The sequence below is a fragment of the Blennius ocellaris genome (assembly GCF_963422515.1).
Source record: "Blennius ocellaris genome assembly, chromosome: 1".
In the NCBI taxonomy this organism is placed as follows: Eukaryota; Metazoa; Chordata; class Actinopteri; order Blenniiformes; family Blenniidae; genus Blennius; species Blennius ocellaris.
The window spans coordinates 37,087,047-37,100,600 of record NC_137650.1 but is presented as its reverse complement, the minus strand read 5'-3'; the positions used below and the strand labels follow the sequence as shown (position 1 = coordinate 37,100,600).

At 60.3% G+C, this 13,554-nt stretch overlaps 1 protein-coding gene across 1 annotated transcript in view; it reads right to left on the bottom strand.

The window, feature by feature from the left end:
* Positions 1-13,554, bottom strand: part of LOC308131652 (uncharacterized protein) — a 49,399-nt gene that overhangs the window by 3,492 nt on the left and 32,353 nt on the right. The window contains exons 22-25 of the mRNA XM_080498468.1: positions 3,077-13,531; positions 2,964-3,017; positions 1,876-1,949; positions 933-969 (exon numbers count right to left, since the gene is read on the bottom strand). Coding sequence (XP_080354594.1) covers positions 933-969; positions 1,876-1,949; positions 2,964-3,017; positions 3,077-13,531 — 10,620 coding nt within the window. The remainder of the gene's footprint in view (positions 1-932; positions 970-1,875; positions 1,950-2,963; positions 3,018-3,076; positions 13,532-13,554) is intronic.

Sequence of the window (13,554 nt, the reverse complement as noted above, 5' to 3'; positions counted from 1 at the left end):
GAAGAGGTGAAGAGGTGAAGAACTGAAGAGGTGAAGAGGTGAAGAACTGAAGAGGTGAAGAACTGAAGAAGTGAAGAGGTGAAGAGGTGAAGAACTGAAGAGGTGAAGAACTGAAGAAGTGAAGAACTGAAGAGGTGAAGAACTGAAGAAGTGAAGAGGTGAAGAGGTGAAGAACTGAAGAAGTGAAGAACTGAAGAGGTGAAGAACTGAAGAGGTGAAGAACTGAAGAGGTGAAGAACTGAAGAAGTGAAGAGGTGAAGAGGTGAAGAACTGAAGAAGTGAAGAACTGAAGAGGTGAAGAACTGAAGAGGTGAAGAACTGAAGAGGTGAAGAACTGAAGAAGTGAAGAGGTGAAGAAGTGAAGAACTGAAGAGGTGAAGAACTGAAGAAGTGAAGAACTGAAGAGGTGAAGAACTGAAGAAGTGAAGAACTGAAGAGGTGAAGAACTGAAGAGGTGAAGAACTGAAGAAGTGAAGAACTGAAGAGGTGAAGAACTGAAGAAGTGAAGAACTGAAGAGGTGAAGAACTGAAGAAGTGAAGAGGTGAAGAAGTGAAGAGGTGAAGAACTGAAGAGGTGAAGAACTGAAGAAGTGAAGAACTGAAGAGGTGAAGAAGTGAAGAGGTGAAAAACTGAAGAGGTGAAGAACTGAAGAGGTGAAGAAGTGAAGAGGTGAAGAACTGAAGAGGTGAAGAACTGAAGAAGTGAAGAGGTGAAGAACTGAAGAGGTGAAGAACTGAAGAGGTGAAGAGGTGAAGAAGTGAAGAGGTGAAGAGGTGAAGAACTGAAGAGGTGAAGAGGTGAAGAAGTGAAGAGGTGAAGAGGTGAAGAAGTGAAGAGGTGAAGAGGTGAAGAAGTGAAGAGGTGAAGAGGTGAAGAAGTGAAGAGGTGAAGAGGTGAAGAAGTGAAGAGAAGAGAAAGAAGATGAACTGACCTGAACGGGAGGCGACGCCTTGCTTCCTGCTGCACACCTGGACAACAACACCTCATGTAAACAATCAACTCTTCATGTAAACAATCAACTCTTCATGTAAACAATCAACTCTTCATGTAAACAATCAACTCCTCATGTAAACAATCAACTCTTCATGTAAACAATCAACAACTCTTCATGTAAACAATCAACAACTCCTCATGTAAACAATCAACAACTCTTCATGTAAACAATCAACTCCTCATGTAAACAATCAACAACTCCTCATGTAAACAATCAACCCTTCATGTAAACAATCAACAACTCCTCATGTAAACAATCAACAACTCCTCATGTAAACAATCAACAACTCTTCATGTAAACAATCAACTCCTCATGTAAACAATCAACTCTTCATGTAAACAATCAACAACTCTTCATGTAAACAATCAACAACTCTTCATGTAAACAATCAACAACTCCTCATGTAAACAATCAACAACTCTTCATGTAAACAATCAACTCTTCATGTAAACAATCAACTCTTCATGTAAACAATCAACAACTCTTCATGTAAACAATCAACAACTCCTCATGTAAACAATCAACTCCTCATGTAAACAATCAACACCTTGTGTAAACAATCAACAACTCCTCATGTAAACAATCAACTCCTCATGTAAACAATCAACAACTCCTCATGTAAACAATCAACAACTCTTCATGTAAACAATCAACACCTCATGTAAACAATCAACACCTCTCCATGTAAACAATCAACAACTCCTCGTGCAAACAATCAACAACTCCTCATGTACACAATCAACAACTCTTCATGTAAACAATCAACAACTCCTCATGTAAACAAACAACAAACTTCCTTTCTTCGGTCTTTCATCATGAGAACATCAAAGCTGAATCTACAACTGAGAGTCTTAAAGCTTCATGTTCAGAAGTTTCTTACGTCACGTTCAGCGTTTCTTCTCGGACGTCTTCCTGCTGAAGACCGCCGGCCGTCCGTCCCGCCCGTCCCGTCCTCTGCAGTCCAACAAGAGGACAAAACAGTGTCAGTCCACAAACACAAACTCACTTTACTGGCAAACACAAGGAAAGTGAGATGAAGTGAAACGTTCCAAACACAACAACAACAACAACAACAACATGCTCCCCAGCCAGCGACGGTACAACCAGAGCAGGACGTGTCGCCCCCTGGTGGCGACTGAAATCACATCTTCTACTTTTGGTTCACGTCTCAGAGTGACGACTTTAAAATGACTTCATGAATGAAAAGAATTAAATATGACGACTGACGGCTGCAGCCAGACGATAGCTGTGTGACTTGTTGAGGTGGGCGTGGCCTCGAGGCCCCAGATAGAGGTGGGCGTGGCCTCGAGGTCCCAGATAGAGGTGGGCGTGGCCTCGAGGCCCCAGATAGAGGTGGGCGTGGCCTCGAGGCCCCAGATAGAGGTGGGCGTGGCCTCGAGGCAGCGCGGCCCAGAAGACGTGGTCGTCCTCCAGAGGACACATTTCCACTTTTCTTTTCATGCAGTCCAGGTGCAGCCACACGGCACACAAATAACAACAACAACAACACAAACACCATGCAAGTTGTATGGATGCTTTGCAACCCACAACCCCGACGCCCCCACCGTGATACCTCCACCCCGATACCCCCACCCCGTTACCTCCACCCCGACGCCCCCACCCCGTTACCTCCACCCCGACGCCCCCACCCCGACGCCCCCACCCCGTCACCTCCACCCCGACGCCCCCACCCCGATACCTCCACCCCGACGCCCCCACCCCGATACCTCCACCCCGACGCCCCCACCCTGTCACCTCCACCCCGACGCCCCCACCCCGACGCCCCCACCCCGTCACCTCCACCCCGACGCCCCCACCCCGATACCTCCACCCCGACGCCCCCACCCCGATACCTCCACCCCGACGCCCCCACCCTGTCACCTCCACCCCGACGCCCCCTCCACCCTGTCGGGAGGAGACGGAAGCCGAGGAAGCAACAGCTGAAGCGGCGGCGAGGTCTGGACTTACCGCCCCGCCCGCCTCGCCCTCTGGCGGCCCCCCCCCCCGGCCCCGCGGCGAGGTCTGGACTTACCGCCCCGCCCGCCTCGCCCTCTGGCGGCCCCCCCCCCCGGCCCCGCGGCCCCCTTGGCCTCCAGCAGCCGGTCCAGCAGCCGGTCGCGGTCGTCCTGCAGACTGGCCATGGCGCTGGAGAAGGCGTCCAGCTGGCGGCGGCAGCCCTCCTGGTCCAGCTGGCTCTTCTTCAGGTCCCTCTCCGTGTCCCCCAGGACCCGGGACACCTGGTCCAGCAGCCGGCCCTGCTCTCCGGCCGGGTCCCGGCCCCCCAGGGCCCGCAGCCTGTGCGCCAGGACGTCCCTCTCCTTGGCCGCCGCGGCGAGGTCGGCGGTGGCGTCCCGCAGGCGGCGCTCCGCCTTGCTCAGGGTGGCCCGGGTGTCCCGGAGCTCCCGGTCGTACCGGTCCCGGAGGACCTTGAAGTCCCGGATGAGCTGGTCGCGGTCGTCCTGCAGGGCGGCCATGGCCTTGCACAGGGACTGGTTCTGAGTCCCGCGCTCCTGGCCCAGCGACTCGGCCGCCGCCCGCCGCCGCTCCGCCTCCAGCAGGTCGGCGGCGAGCTCGGCCAGCCTCCGGTCGGCCGTCTCTCTCTCGCCCCGCATCACGCCCACGTCCCGCTGCAAGGCGTCCAGCTCGCCGCCGTACCGGTCCTCGGCCTCGCTCAGCTTCTGCGCGGCGTCCTTCTCCAGCCGCCGCGCGTCGCCTCTCAGCTCGTCCAGCGAGGCTGCGACGGACAGCAGCTCCTGCCGCAGGGCGCCGCACTCGGCCGCCTTGGCCGCCACGGCGCCCTGCAGGTCCAGGATGACCCGGCCCTCCTCCGTGGCGCCGCGCCGCCTCCGGTGGTCGGACACCTCGGCCTCCAGCTCGGACAGCCGAGACTTGAGGGCGGCGTTGTCGGCCCTCAGCTCGCCGCCGGCCTCCTCCTCCCGCCGCCGCTCCAGCAGAGACTCCGCCTTCTGCACCTCCAGGGTCCTGATGGCCTCCTGCTGCTTCTTCAGCAGCGCCTTCGCCTGGTGGTCCTTGAGGGACAGGACCTGGTTCAGATCCTCCCGGTACCGGAGCAGCTGGGCCCGGAGCATGGCGTTCTCCGAGTTCAGGTCGTCCATCTGGTGCAGCAGCTTCCGTATCTCGTGCTTCAGGCCTTTGGCCGCACCGCCCTCGCCGTCGGCCACGCCCTCCCGCCCCCTCGGCCCCAGCTGGGCCTTGGCCTCCAGGATCCGGTGTTGCGACAGGAGCCGCTCCCTGTCGCTCTGCAGAGACACCAGGGAGTTCTTGAACGACTCCATCTTGGCGGCCATTTGCTCCTTGGCCTGCTCGGACCCGTTCACTCTGGCCTGCAGACTCTTGACCTGGGCCTCCAGGCCCCTGGACCCCTTCTCGGCCTCGTCCCTCTGGTAGCGCAGCGCGGTGAGCCGGTCCTCGTAGACCGAGGCCTGGGCGCGGTGGTTGGCCTGCAGCTGCTCCAGGTAGCCCGACATCTGTCCGTCCCTGCAGGACAGCAGGGAGGCGATCTCGGCGTCCTTGCCGCGGACCAGAGTCTTGAGTTGCAGAGACATTCCCGCCTGCTTCTCCAAGTCGGCCCGGACCTTGTCGCGGTCGGCCCGCGTGACTCGCAGCTGAGAGTCCGTGTCGGCGCCGGCCCGCTCCAGCTGCCGGAGGCGGAGCTGCGCCTGGGAGACGGCGTCGTCTCTGTCGGCGAGACGCCGGATCAGCGCGTTCTTGTCCCGTCCCAGTCGCTCCAGCTCGGCGCCGAGTTCCTTCAGCTGCGCCGCCGTCAGCTCGGCCGCCTCGCTGAGCTCGGCGTTGCCGGCGCTCATGACGAACAGCTGGCGCTGCTGGGCGGCGGCGGCCACCGAGTACTCGCTCAGGGTCCTCTCCAGCCGGGACCGGGTCACCCGGAGCTCGTTCACCTCCTTGTCCTTCAGCCTCGCGTCCTCCAGGAAGCGTTTGATCATGAAGCCCTGCTCCAGGAGCTGGTTGTCCTTCTCCTGCAGGGTCTTGTGGTACAGCCGGTCCCAGCGCCGCGAGGCGTCGGCCCCCTGGGGAGACGACGACAGCGCAGACAACGCGGCGGCGCCGCTCTCCGCCGCCCGCCGCAGCGTCTGCAGTTGGAGGTGTTGGGAGTCCAGCTGCCGCCGGAGCTCCTCCACCTTCTGGCTTTCTCCGTCCTTGAGGTTCCTGAGCTCCTCCAGCTGCTGCTGCAGCACCGACTGCTTCTCCACGCAGGACTCGGTGGGACTTTCCTCCACACTTTGCGGCGGGGGCGTTCTCTGGTTCTGCGACACCTGCAGAGCCAGCCGGTCCCGTTCAGCCTGGACCTTCTCCACCTCGTCCTCCGCCTCCCTCCTCAGGCCGGCGCTGGCCGCCAGCTGGTCTTCAGCCAGTCTACGTTTCTCCTCCAGAGCCGAGACCTTCTCCGAGCTCTTCTTCAGGTCTTCCTCCAGGAGCTGGCAGGTGGACTGGGAGCTCTTCAGCGAGCTCTCCAGGTCCAAGACCAGCTCCTGGTACTTGATGCAGCTCTGCTGCAGCTGGTTCACCTCGCGGTGCTTCTCCCTGAGGAGCTCCTGGAGCTCCTTCTTCACGTTCTTGGTTCCCTCGCTGCCCCTCTGGACCGTCTTCAGCCTGTCCTCCAGCTCCCGGACCAGCTTCAGCTGCTCCTGCTCCTTCTCCTGCCGGACGCGCCGGCCGGTCTCCTGGCTGGCCGCCAGCTGAGCCGCCAGCTGAGCCTTGTGGGTCTGCAGGAGGCGCAGGGACTCCGTCAGCTCCTCCACTCTCTCGCAGTTCTTCAGGATGACGCCTTCCAAACCCTCGTTTTCACTTTTCACTTTGTCTGAAGCCTCCTGAGCGTTGTCCAGCTCGTCCTGCAGGAGGGACTTGTCGTCCTCCAGGATCCTCACCCCCTCCTTCAGGTTGATGGCCTCCTGGTCCCGGGTTCTGAGAACCTCCTCCAGCGCCCTGATGGACTCGTCTTTCTGTCCCAACTGCAACTCCTGCTCGTTCAGTAGCTTCTCAGTTCGCTCAGAGAGATTTTGCTTCTCCTTTTGCAAAAAGTCATTTACTTCCATCTGCGCGGCCAGTTCTGTTTTCTGGGCTTTGATCTGCGCAGTGAGGGAATTGTTCAGGTCCAGAGCCTCGTCCAGCTTCAGCTGCATGTTGTTTGTGTCGCTGCTGGACTCAAAGTCCCTCTTGTCCAGCGACACTCTGGCCTCCTCAAGCTTTTCTGCCAGTTGCTGCTTTTCAGCCTTCAGAGCGTGTGAAGCCTCCTCCAGCTGCCGAAGCTCCGCCTCCAGCTGCCGAAGCTCCGCCTCCGGCCGCCGCTTGCTCTTCTGCATCTCGCTCATGGACTTCCTGTGTGTCACCTGCAGCTCAGCCAGCTCCTTCTTCACCTCCTGGTTCTCCTCCTCCAGGACTTGCCTCTCCGCCTCCCGTTGCTGCGTTTCCCTCAGGGCTTCCTGTCGCTCCCGCCGGGCGCCGTCCACCAGCCGCCTCATCCCGTCCGTCTCGCCGCTCACGTTCTCGTGGGCCCGGAGGAGGGCCTGGTGCTCCTGCCTGAGCTGGGCGTGCTCCGCCCTCCAGCGGGACCCTTCCTGGGTGTGGGCGTGTCTCAGGGCCTCCAGCTGGCCGGACAAGTCCCAGTTCTGCTGGCTGATGTTGTGGACGGTGAGCTCCAGGCTGCCATTGTCACTCCGGACCCGAGCCACTTCGTCGCCAAGGCCTTGCTTTTCCCCCGCGGCCGACGCCAGCCGGCTCCTGAGATCCACAGCTTCCTGTTTCAGCCGGGACACCGACTCTCCCAGAGCCCGGACCTCGGCCTCCTTGGCTTGGTTCCCCGACGACAGCTCTGCTACTTCTTCTTTCAGCGCTGCGATTTCCTTCATGAGCTCCTTCCTGGAAACCAGAGCGGCTTGAAGCTTCCTGGTCAGAAGAGAGACTCTGCCGTCCTGAGACCTCCGGACCTCCTCGCTGTCCAGCCTCATGGCGGCCACAGCCACTTCCTGTGTCTGAACCTGCCGCTGCAGCTCCAGTGCAGCCACCGACCCGTCCTTGTCCACCACTAGAGCCCGACGGGCCGACGGGGCTGCTGAGTCTTCAGGACTTCCTTGTGACTGCACCTGGACTATAGCTTCCCTACCCGGCGTGGCGGCGGTCTGGGTGTGGTCCTCCGCCGGCTGCAGTGCTTGATGCTCCTGCTGTGCCTTCGCCTTAACGTCTGTCACGACTCCCTGATGCCTCCTGAGCTCCTCGCTCTTCATCCTCACCTCAGCGTGAGCCTCCTGCAGATCCTCCTCTAATGCAGTGACCTTACACTCCAGAGCCTGGGCGGTCTGCGTGGCGACGGCCAGCGCCTCGTCTTTACTCAGCATCTCAAAACCAACGTCCTCCAGTCTGGACTTCAGCGTTCCCAGCTCCGTCTGCAGGCCGGCCAGAGAGTGGCACTGCCTCTCCTTGTCGGCCAGCGAGGCCTTGAGGAAGTGCAGGTCCTTGTCCCTCTCGTCCACCAGCTGCCTGAGGGTCTGCAGCTGGTCCAGGTCTGCCAGGGCGGTCCTCCTCAGGGCCTCCAGCTCCCGGCTCTTCTGGCCGGCGTCCAGCTGGACGGCGTTGAGCTCGTTGGTCTGCTGGCAGTGTTGCTCCAGCAGAGCCTTGTAGTCGTCTTTGAGCTCCGCCAGCTCCTGGGTGAACTTCCTCTCGCCCTCCTGGGCTTTCTTCAGGGCGTCCTTGCGGGCCAGCAGAGCCGCCTGGGCCTTCTTCTGGAGCGTGGCCTTCTCCGCCCTCAGCTGGGCCAGCTCCTCGGCGCCGCGGCCCGACGAGGGTTTGTCCTGCAACTCTTGTCTGCACGTCTTCAGTTCCTCTTGCAGCTCGTCCACTTTCAGCGCCAGACGTCCGCAGTCCGCGTCCTTCTGGGCGGCGCTCGTCTGCAGCTGCTTGACCAGAGACTCTTTCTCCCCGACGCCACTCGGACGCGCCTCCGTCTCGCGTAGCGCAGAGCCTAGCTCTTCTTTTTCCCACTGTAGTTCTTCCACAAGTCTTTGGCTTTGCGTTTTGTACTCCAGCATCTCCGACTCTTTGTCGAGAAGCTTCTTGTCAAGAAGAGAAAGCTTTTCTTTAAACGACTCGTCTGCAGCTTCCGCTTGACGGCTGATTTCTTGCAGTTTCTCCTGCAGCTGAGAAACTTCGGTGTTTCTGTCCACACTCTCCTCTTTCTGCTTTTCATATTCCTCAACTCTCTTCAACAGGTCTTTCCTGAGCAGCAGAGCAGCCTGGAGCTTCTTCTTCACCACGTCTCTCTCTTTAGAAGCCTTTGCTGCGTCCGCCTGGAGCTCAGCTCTTCCCTTCACCAGCTCCTGCTTTTCCACATTCAGAGTCTCCACTTCCCTCTGGGAGCTGGTGAGCTGCTCCTCCAGCTCCTCCAGGGTCTGGGTGGAGGTCTGGAGAGCTTGCTCCAGCTTCGCCAGCCGGACCAGCAGGCAGCTGTTCTCCTCGCCCAGCTTCACCCTCTCATTGGACGCCGCCTCCATGACCTGGACGATGGACGCGTCTCTGTCCTTCAGCTGCTGACTGAGTCCGGCCAGCAGCTCCTTCTGCTGGCTGATCTGGACGTTCAGACCGTTGACCCGCTCGTCTTTCGCCGCCACTTCACGGAGTACAGCGGAGTGTTTGTCCGCCTCGGCCTGAAGCCGAGTCTGGAGACGCTGGACGGACGTGTGCAAGGCGGCAGCCTGTCGACCCGTCTCCTCGCCGCTCACGTCTCTCTCTTCCAGACGCTTCTGCGTGTTCTGCAGCTGTGCGGCGGTTTCGGTCAACTCACGCCTCAAAGCGCCGACGTCTGACCGGTGACGTTCCTTCAACGCCTTCATCATTTCCTGCAGCGACCCTTCGTCTTCCTCTGGAGCCGCCGGCGCATCGGAGGAGCTTCTCTCCGGCTTCAGCACTAAAACGTCTCGCAGCTCGTCTCCCACGGCTTTCAGAGACCGTCTCAGCTTAATGTTCTCACGGTCCTTCTCCCGGATCGACGCCAACACGTTCTCCAGCTGAACCCTGGAAGCCGCCGCCTCCGACTCTTTTGCACTGAGCTGGTCAGAACCCAGCCTGATGGCCGCCGCCGCCGCCGCCAGCTTGCTCTGCAAACCGTCCAAGTCTTGCTGCAAAGCATGAACTTTCACATCTTTAGACTTCATTTCATCCTCAACTGTCCTCAGCTGCTCTGCCAGGAGCGTCTTGTCTCGCTTCTCTCGGTCCAGAACCGACAGCCACTCTCTCTCAGAGTCCTGCAGGACCTGCCCTACCTTCCTCACGTCTTCCTCTAGCTGACACATGTCCCGGTCTTTGGCACTAACCTTGGCTTGGAGGTTCTGCTTCTCGGCCGCCAGTCGTTCTGCGGTTTGGCTCCAGCCGTTGGACTTCTGCTGCAGCTCCTCCTGAGACGCTCGTATCTGGAGACATCGCCTCTCCAGCTCCTCCTTCTCGCCAACAAGCCTCCGCACTTCCTGCTGCAGGTGTGCGTTTTCACTCCCGGAGGCGGCGTGCAGCTCCCGGTTCTGCTCCTCCAGCCTCTGCAGCTGCGAGGCCAGCTGGGCGGCGTGCTTGGCCTGGGCGGCGTACTGGCCGTTGATGGCGTGGAGCGCCATCTCCCTCTGCTCCAGGTTCTCCGCCAGCGCGTCCATCTGCGCGGCGACCTGGAGGTGCTGCGACTTCAGCCGGTCCGTCTCCACGGTCAGCTGAGACACGGCGGCCCGGTGGGAAGCCAGGGCGTCTTCTTTGTCCCTGGACAGGCTGCGGTTCAGGACCCGGCTCTCCTCCAGCCCCCGCCGGACCCGGGACGCCTCCCGGCTCAGGGCTTCCAGCGCGGCCTGCGCCGTGCGGAGCTCCTGCCGGGAGGCGTCCAGGGACGTCCTCAGGCCGGACGCGTCCTCGGCGCTCTCGGAGAGCCGCCGCCTCACGTCTCGCAGCTCCTCCAGACTAGCGGCGTGTTTGTCCTGCAGCTGGTTGAAGGCGCCGCGTGTTTCCTCCGCCGACGCTCTCAGGGTCGCGGCCTCCGCCGACAGCCGCTCAGTCCGACTCTGCAGGCGCAACACCGTCTCGCTGTTCTCCATGAACTGGGTTTTGAAGAGCGAAGCCTCGTCGGCTCTTCTCTGGACATCCTGCAGAGACCGGCACTGATCCCGAAGCTCCGCCCCTTTTCCCTCCAGAGCCTCTTTGAGGGTTCTGACCTCAGACTCTTGCACTTGCAGGGCGTCGCTGAGCTTTGAGACGGACTCCTCCAGGTGACACACGTGTTCTTTCAGACTCTCACATTCTGCGCTCTTGGTTTGCAGCTGTGACTGAAGGTTTTCCACGGCCGAGGTGGAAAGACTCCGAGACTCCACACTTGACTCTTCCTTCTCCTCCAGAGCTCTTTTGAGTTCCACTGCCTCTGAAGTCAGAGCCTGGACTTGTCCCCCGAGGTGAGACGAGGACGCCTCCAGCTCCGAGACTCGTGCTTGTAAGCTGATGTTGTGACTTCCTGTCTGCCTCAGCTGCTCTTCCTGCTCCGCGACCTTCCTGCTCAGCTGCTCAATCAGGTCCTCATTTTGCCGCAGGGCCGAGCGCGTTGCTTGGAGGACGTGGTCTCTGTCCGCAGCTGCTGCCTCCAGGCCGGTGACTTGTCCTCGGGCTGTGGACGTCTCCTGGACGGCGTCCTGCAGCTCCGCCTTCAGCCTGGCGTTCTGCTCCGTCAGCGCCTCCACCTCGTCCCGGAGGTCCACGCCCTCCGCCTTCCGCCGCTCCTCCTCCTGCACCAGACGCTGATTTTCTGTGGCAAGTTTCTGAATGGAGAACTTCAGTTCTGCCTCCGTCTCGGCTGCAGTTTCCTCCACGAGCCCCAGCTGGCCGCCGAGCGACGCCACCGCCTCGCTGCGCCGGCTCAGCTCCTCCCGCTGGCCGAGGACCTGCTCCGCCGCCTTCCTCAACGCTGCGTCTTTCTCCTCCACCTCCTGCTGCATGCTGGACAGCAGGTCCAGCTGCCGCCGGGCCTCCTGCTGACAAACGCTGAAGTCCTCCGCGCTGTGCCTAAGCGCAGCGTCTTTCTCCGCCAGCGCCGCCTTCAGGACGGCGCCTTGCTCCCGCAGCATGGACGTGGTGTCCTGGAGCTGCAGCAGCTGGTTGTGCTGCGCCTCCAGCTGCGCCGCCCGCTCCGACACCACCTGCTCTTTACCGGCCAGCCACGTGTTGAGCTGCTCAACTTGTGTGTTGAAGTGGTCCGCCTGGTCCTGCAGCTGGAGGAGCTGCTGGTCCTTCAGCTGCAGGGCTTCGGCCAGGCGGGCGCATTGGTGGCTCTTCTCCTGCAGCGCCGCAGAGTCTGACTGCCCACGCTCCTTCAGGACCTTCTCCAGCTCCTCACACGTGGACTGAAGCTCCTCCTTCTCCTGCAACAGGCCACGTGTCGTCTGCTGCTCGTCTGACACTTGCCTTTCCAGACCTGCGTTGGTTTCTTGCAGTGAGTTTCTCACACTGGTCAGTTCAGACAGAGACTTGTTGGCCTGCGCCACTTGCTCCTGCAGCCTCTGCTGGTCTGCAGCCAGGCTGCTCGCCGTGACGCCGAGGGCCGAGTTGTGCTCCAGGCTCGTCTTCAGACGTTGGTCGAGCTCAGACGCCTCCTGCTCCCCGGACTGACATGCAGCCTGCAGCCGCAGGTTCTCCTCCCCGAGCAGCTGGATGTGTGACTTCAGTGTGTCCGTCTCCGTCTGCCGCTGCTCTGCTTCACACTTCTGCTGTTTCCTTCCTGCTTCCAGGACGCCGAGCTGCTCCGTCAGAGCCTCCAGCGTCTCTCCGGCGTCCCTCAACCCTTCTTCTCTCTGGACGAGCTGCCGCTTCAGCTGCGACCGTTCTGCAGCCAGAGCCTCGGCCTCCGCCCGCAGTCTGGACGCCGCCTCCGTCTGAGCCGAGAGCTCCCGCTGCTGCTGCTTCACCACCGCCTCCTTCTCCGCCAAGCCGGCCTCCAGCACAGACTGTGCTTCTCGCAGCAGCGCCGCCGTGTCCTGAAGTCGTGCCCGCAGGTTCTGCTGCGTCTCCAGCTGGGCTCGGAGGTCGGCGGCAATCTGCTCCTTTCCCTCCAGCTCCTGCTGCGAGGAGAGGGCTTGCTGGTGGAGCTGGGCCACCTGCTGCTCCTCCTCCCGGAGCCGCCGGCTGAGCTCCACACATTCCGCCGTTTTCACCAGCAACGCCTCAGAGCTGCAGTTTGTGTTCTGCTGAAGCTCAGACGTCCGGGCCGCCAGCGCCTCCTTCTCCTCCTGCAGCCTGTCAACCACGTCGACGTGTTGCGAGAGCCGTGACTCCAGCGTGGACGTGGTTTCCTGCAGCGCCTCCAGCTCGGCGGTCAGCCGCGACGCGTGAGTCTGACGTTCAGTCAATTCCGCCTCAAGCCTTTGCTTCTCTTCTGTCAGGTGAAGGACTTGATTCTCCAGCTTCACACCGACTTCAGCAGCCGAGGCGGCCTTTTCACCGACTTCCTCCACGTTGTGCTTCTGCAGGTGGAGCTCCTCCTTCAGGCCCTTCAGTTTCTCCTGGAGCTGCTGCTTTTCTCTTCTGGTGTCTTTTAATAGGTTCTTGAGCTTTAAGACACTTTCAGATTCACTTTGAAGTTCCCTGCTCAGTTTCTGGTTCTCCGTGTCGCGGAGCTGCAACTGGTGCTGAAACTTGTGCCTCTCTTCCTTCAGCAGCTCCTCGTTGGCTTGCAGTTTGTCCTCAAGGCTCGCTATGGCCTCCAGTTTCTGCTGAATGGTGGTTTTGACGAGCTGCTCGCTCTGCACTTGTTCCTCCAACCGTTTGGACAGAGTCTCAACTTCTGCTCCGTATTTCTCCACCTGTGACAACAGTCTGTTCTGTTCGTCCTTGAAGGACTTCAGCTCCGTCTCATGCGTCTGCTCTTTGGCGCCGAGCTGCTGCCGGAGCTCCTGGCTGCTCCTGCTGCCGTCCTCCAGCTGCTCCTTCAGGGCGGCCATGTGAGCCTGGCACTCAGAGAGGTGGTGACGGTGCTGCTGGACGTCTCCTCGAAGGGCCCGGATGGTCCTCCGATCCTCTTCCACTTCCTTCACCAGAAGCTCCACCTCGGCCGCCTTGGCCTCCCGCTCCTCTCTGGCCGTGACCGCTTCCTCCTCGGCGGCCCTCGCTTTTCCCGCCAGCTCCGAGATCCTGCCGTTCAGCTCCTGCTGATCCGAACCCTGCGAGTCTCTGATGAGGGCGGCCTCCCTCTCCGCCTTGTTCAGAGCCGCCTCCACCAGGCCCAGGCTCTCCTCCTTCAGCTTCACCTCCTGCTTCAGCGCCGCCGCCTGCTCGGCGTACTCCGCCATGTTGCCAGCCAGGGCTTTGATCTCTTTGTCTTTTTCCAGGAGAACGTCTTTCAGGCTGTCGATTTCCCGCTCGCGGCTTTGGAGGTCGTGGATGAGTTGTGCTCGTTCCTCCAAGTGGGCGGAGTTAATTTTGTCCAGCTCCTCATTGGTCTGGTCGAGCTCGGCTTGTAACGTCTCCATGGTGGATTCTTGTTTTAGCGTCTGGAAAAACACAGACATCAGTT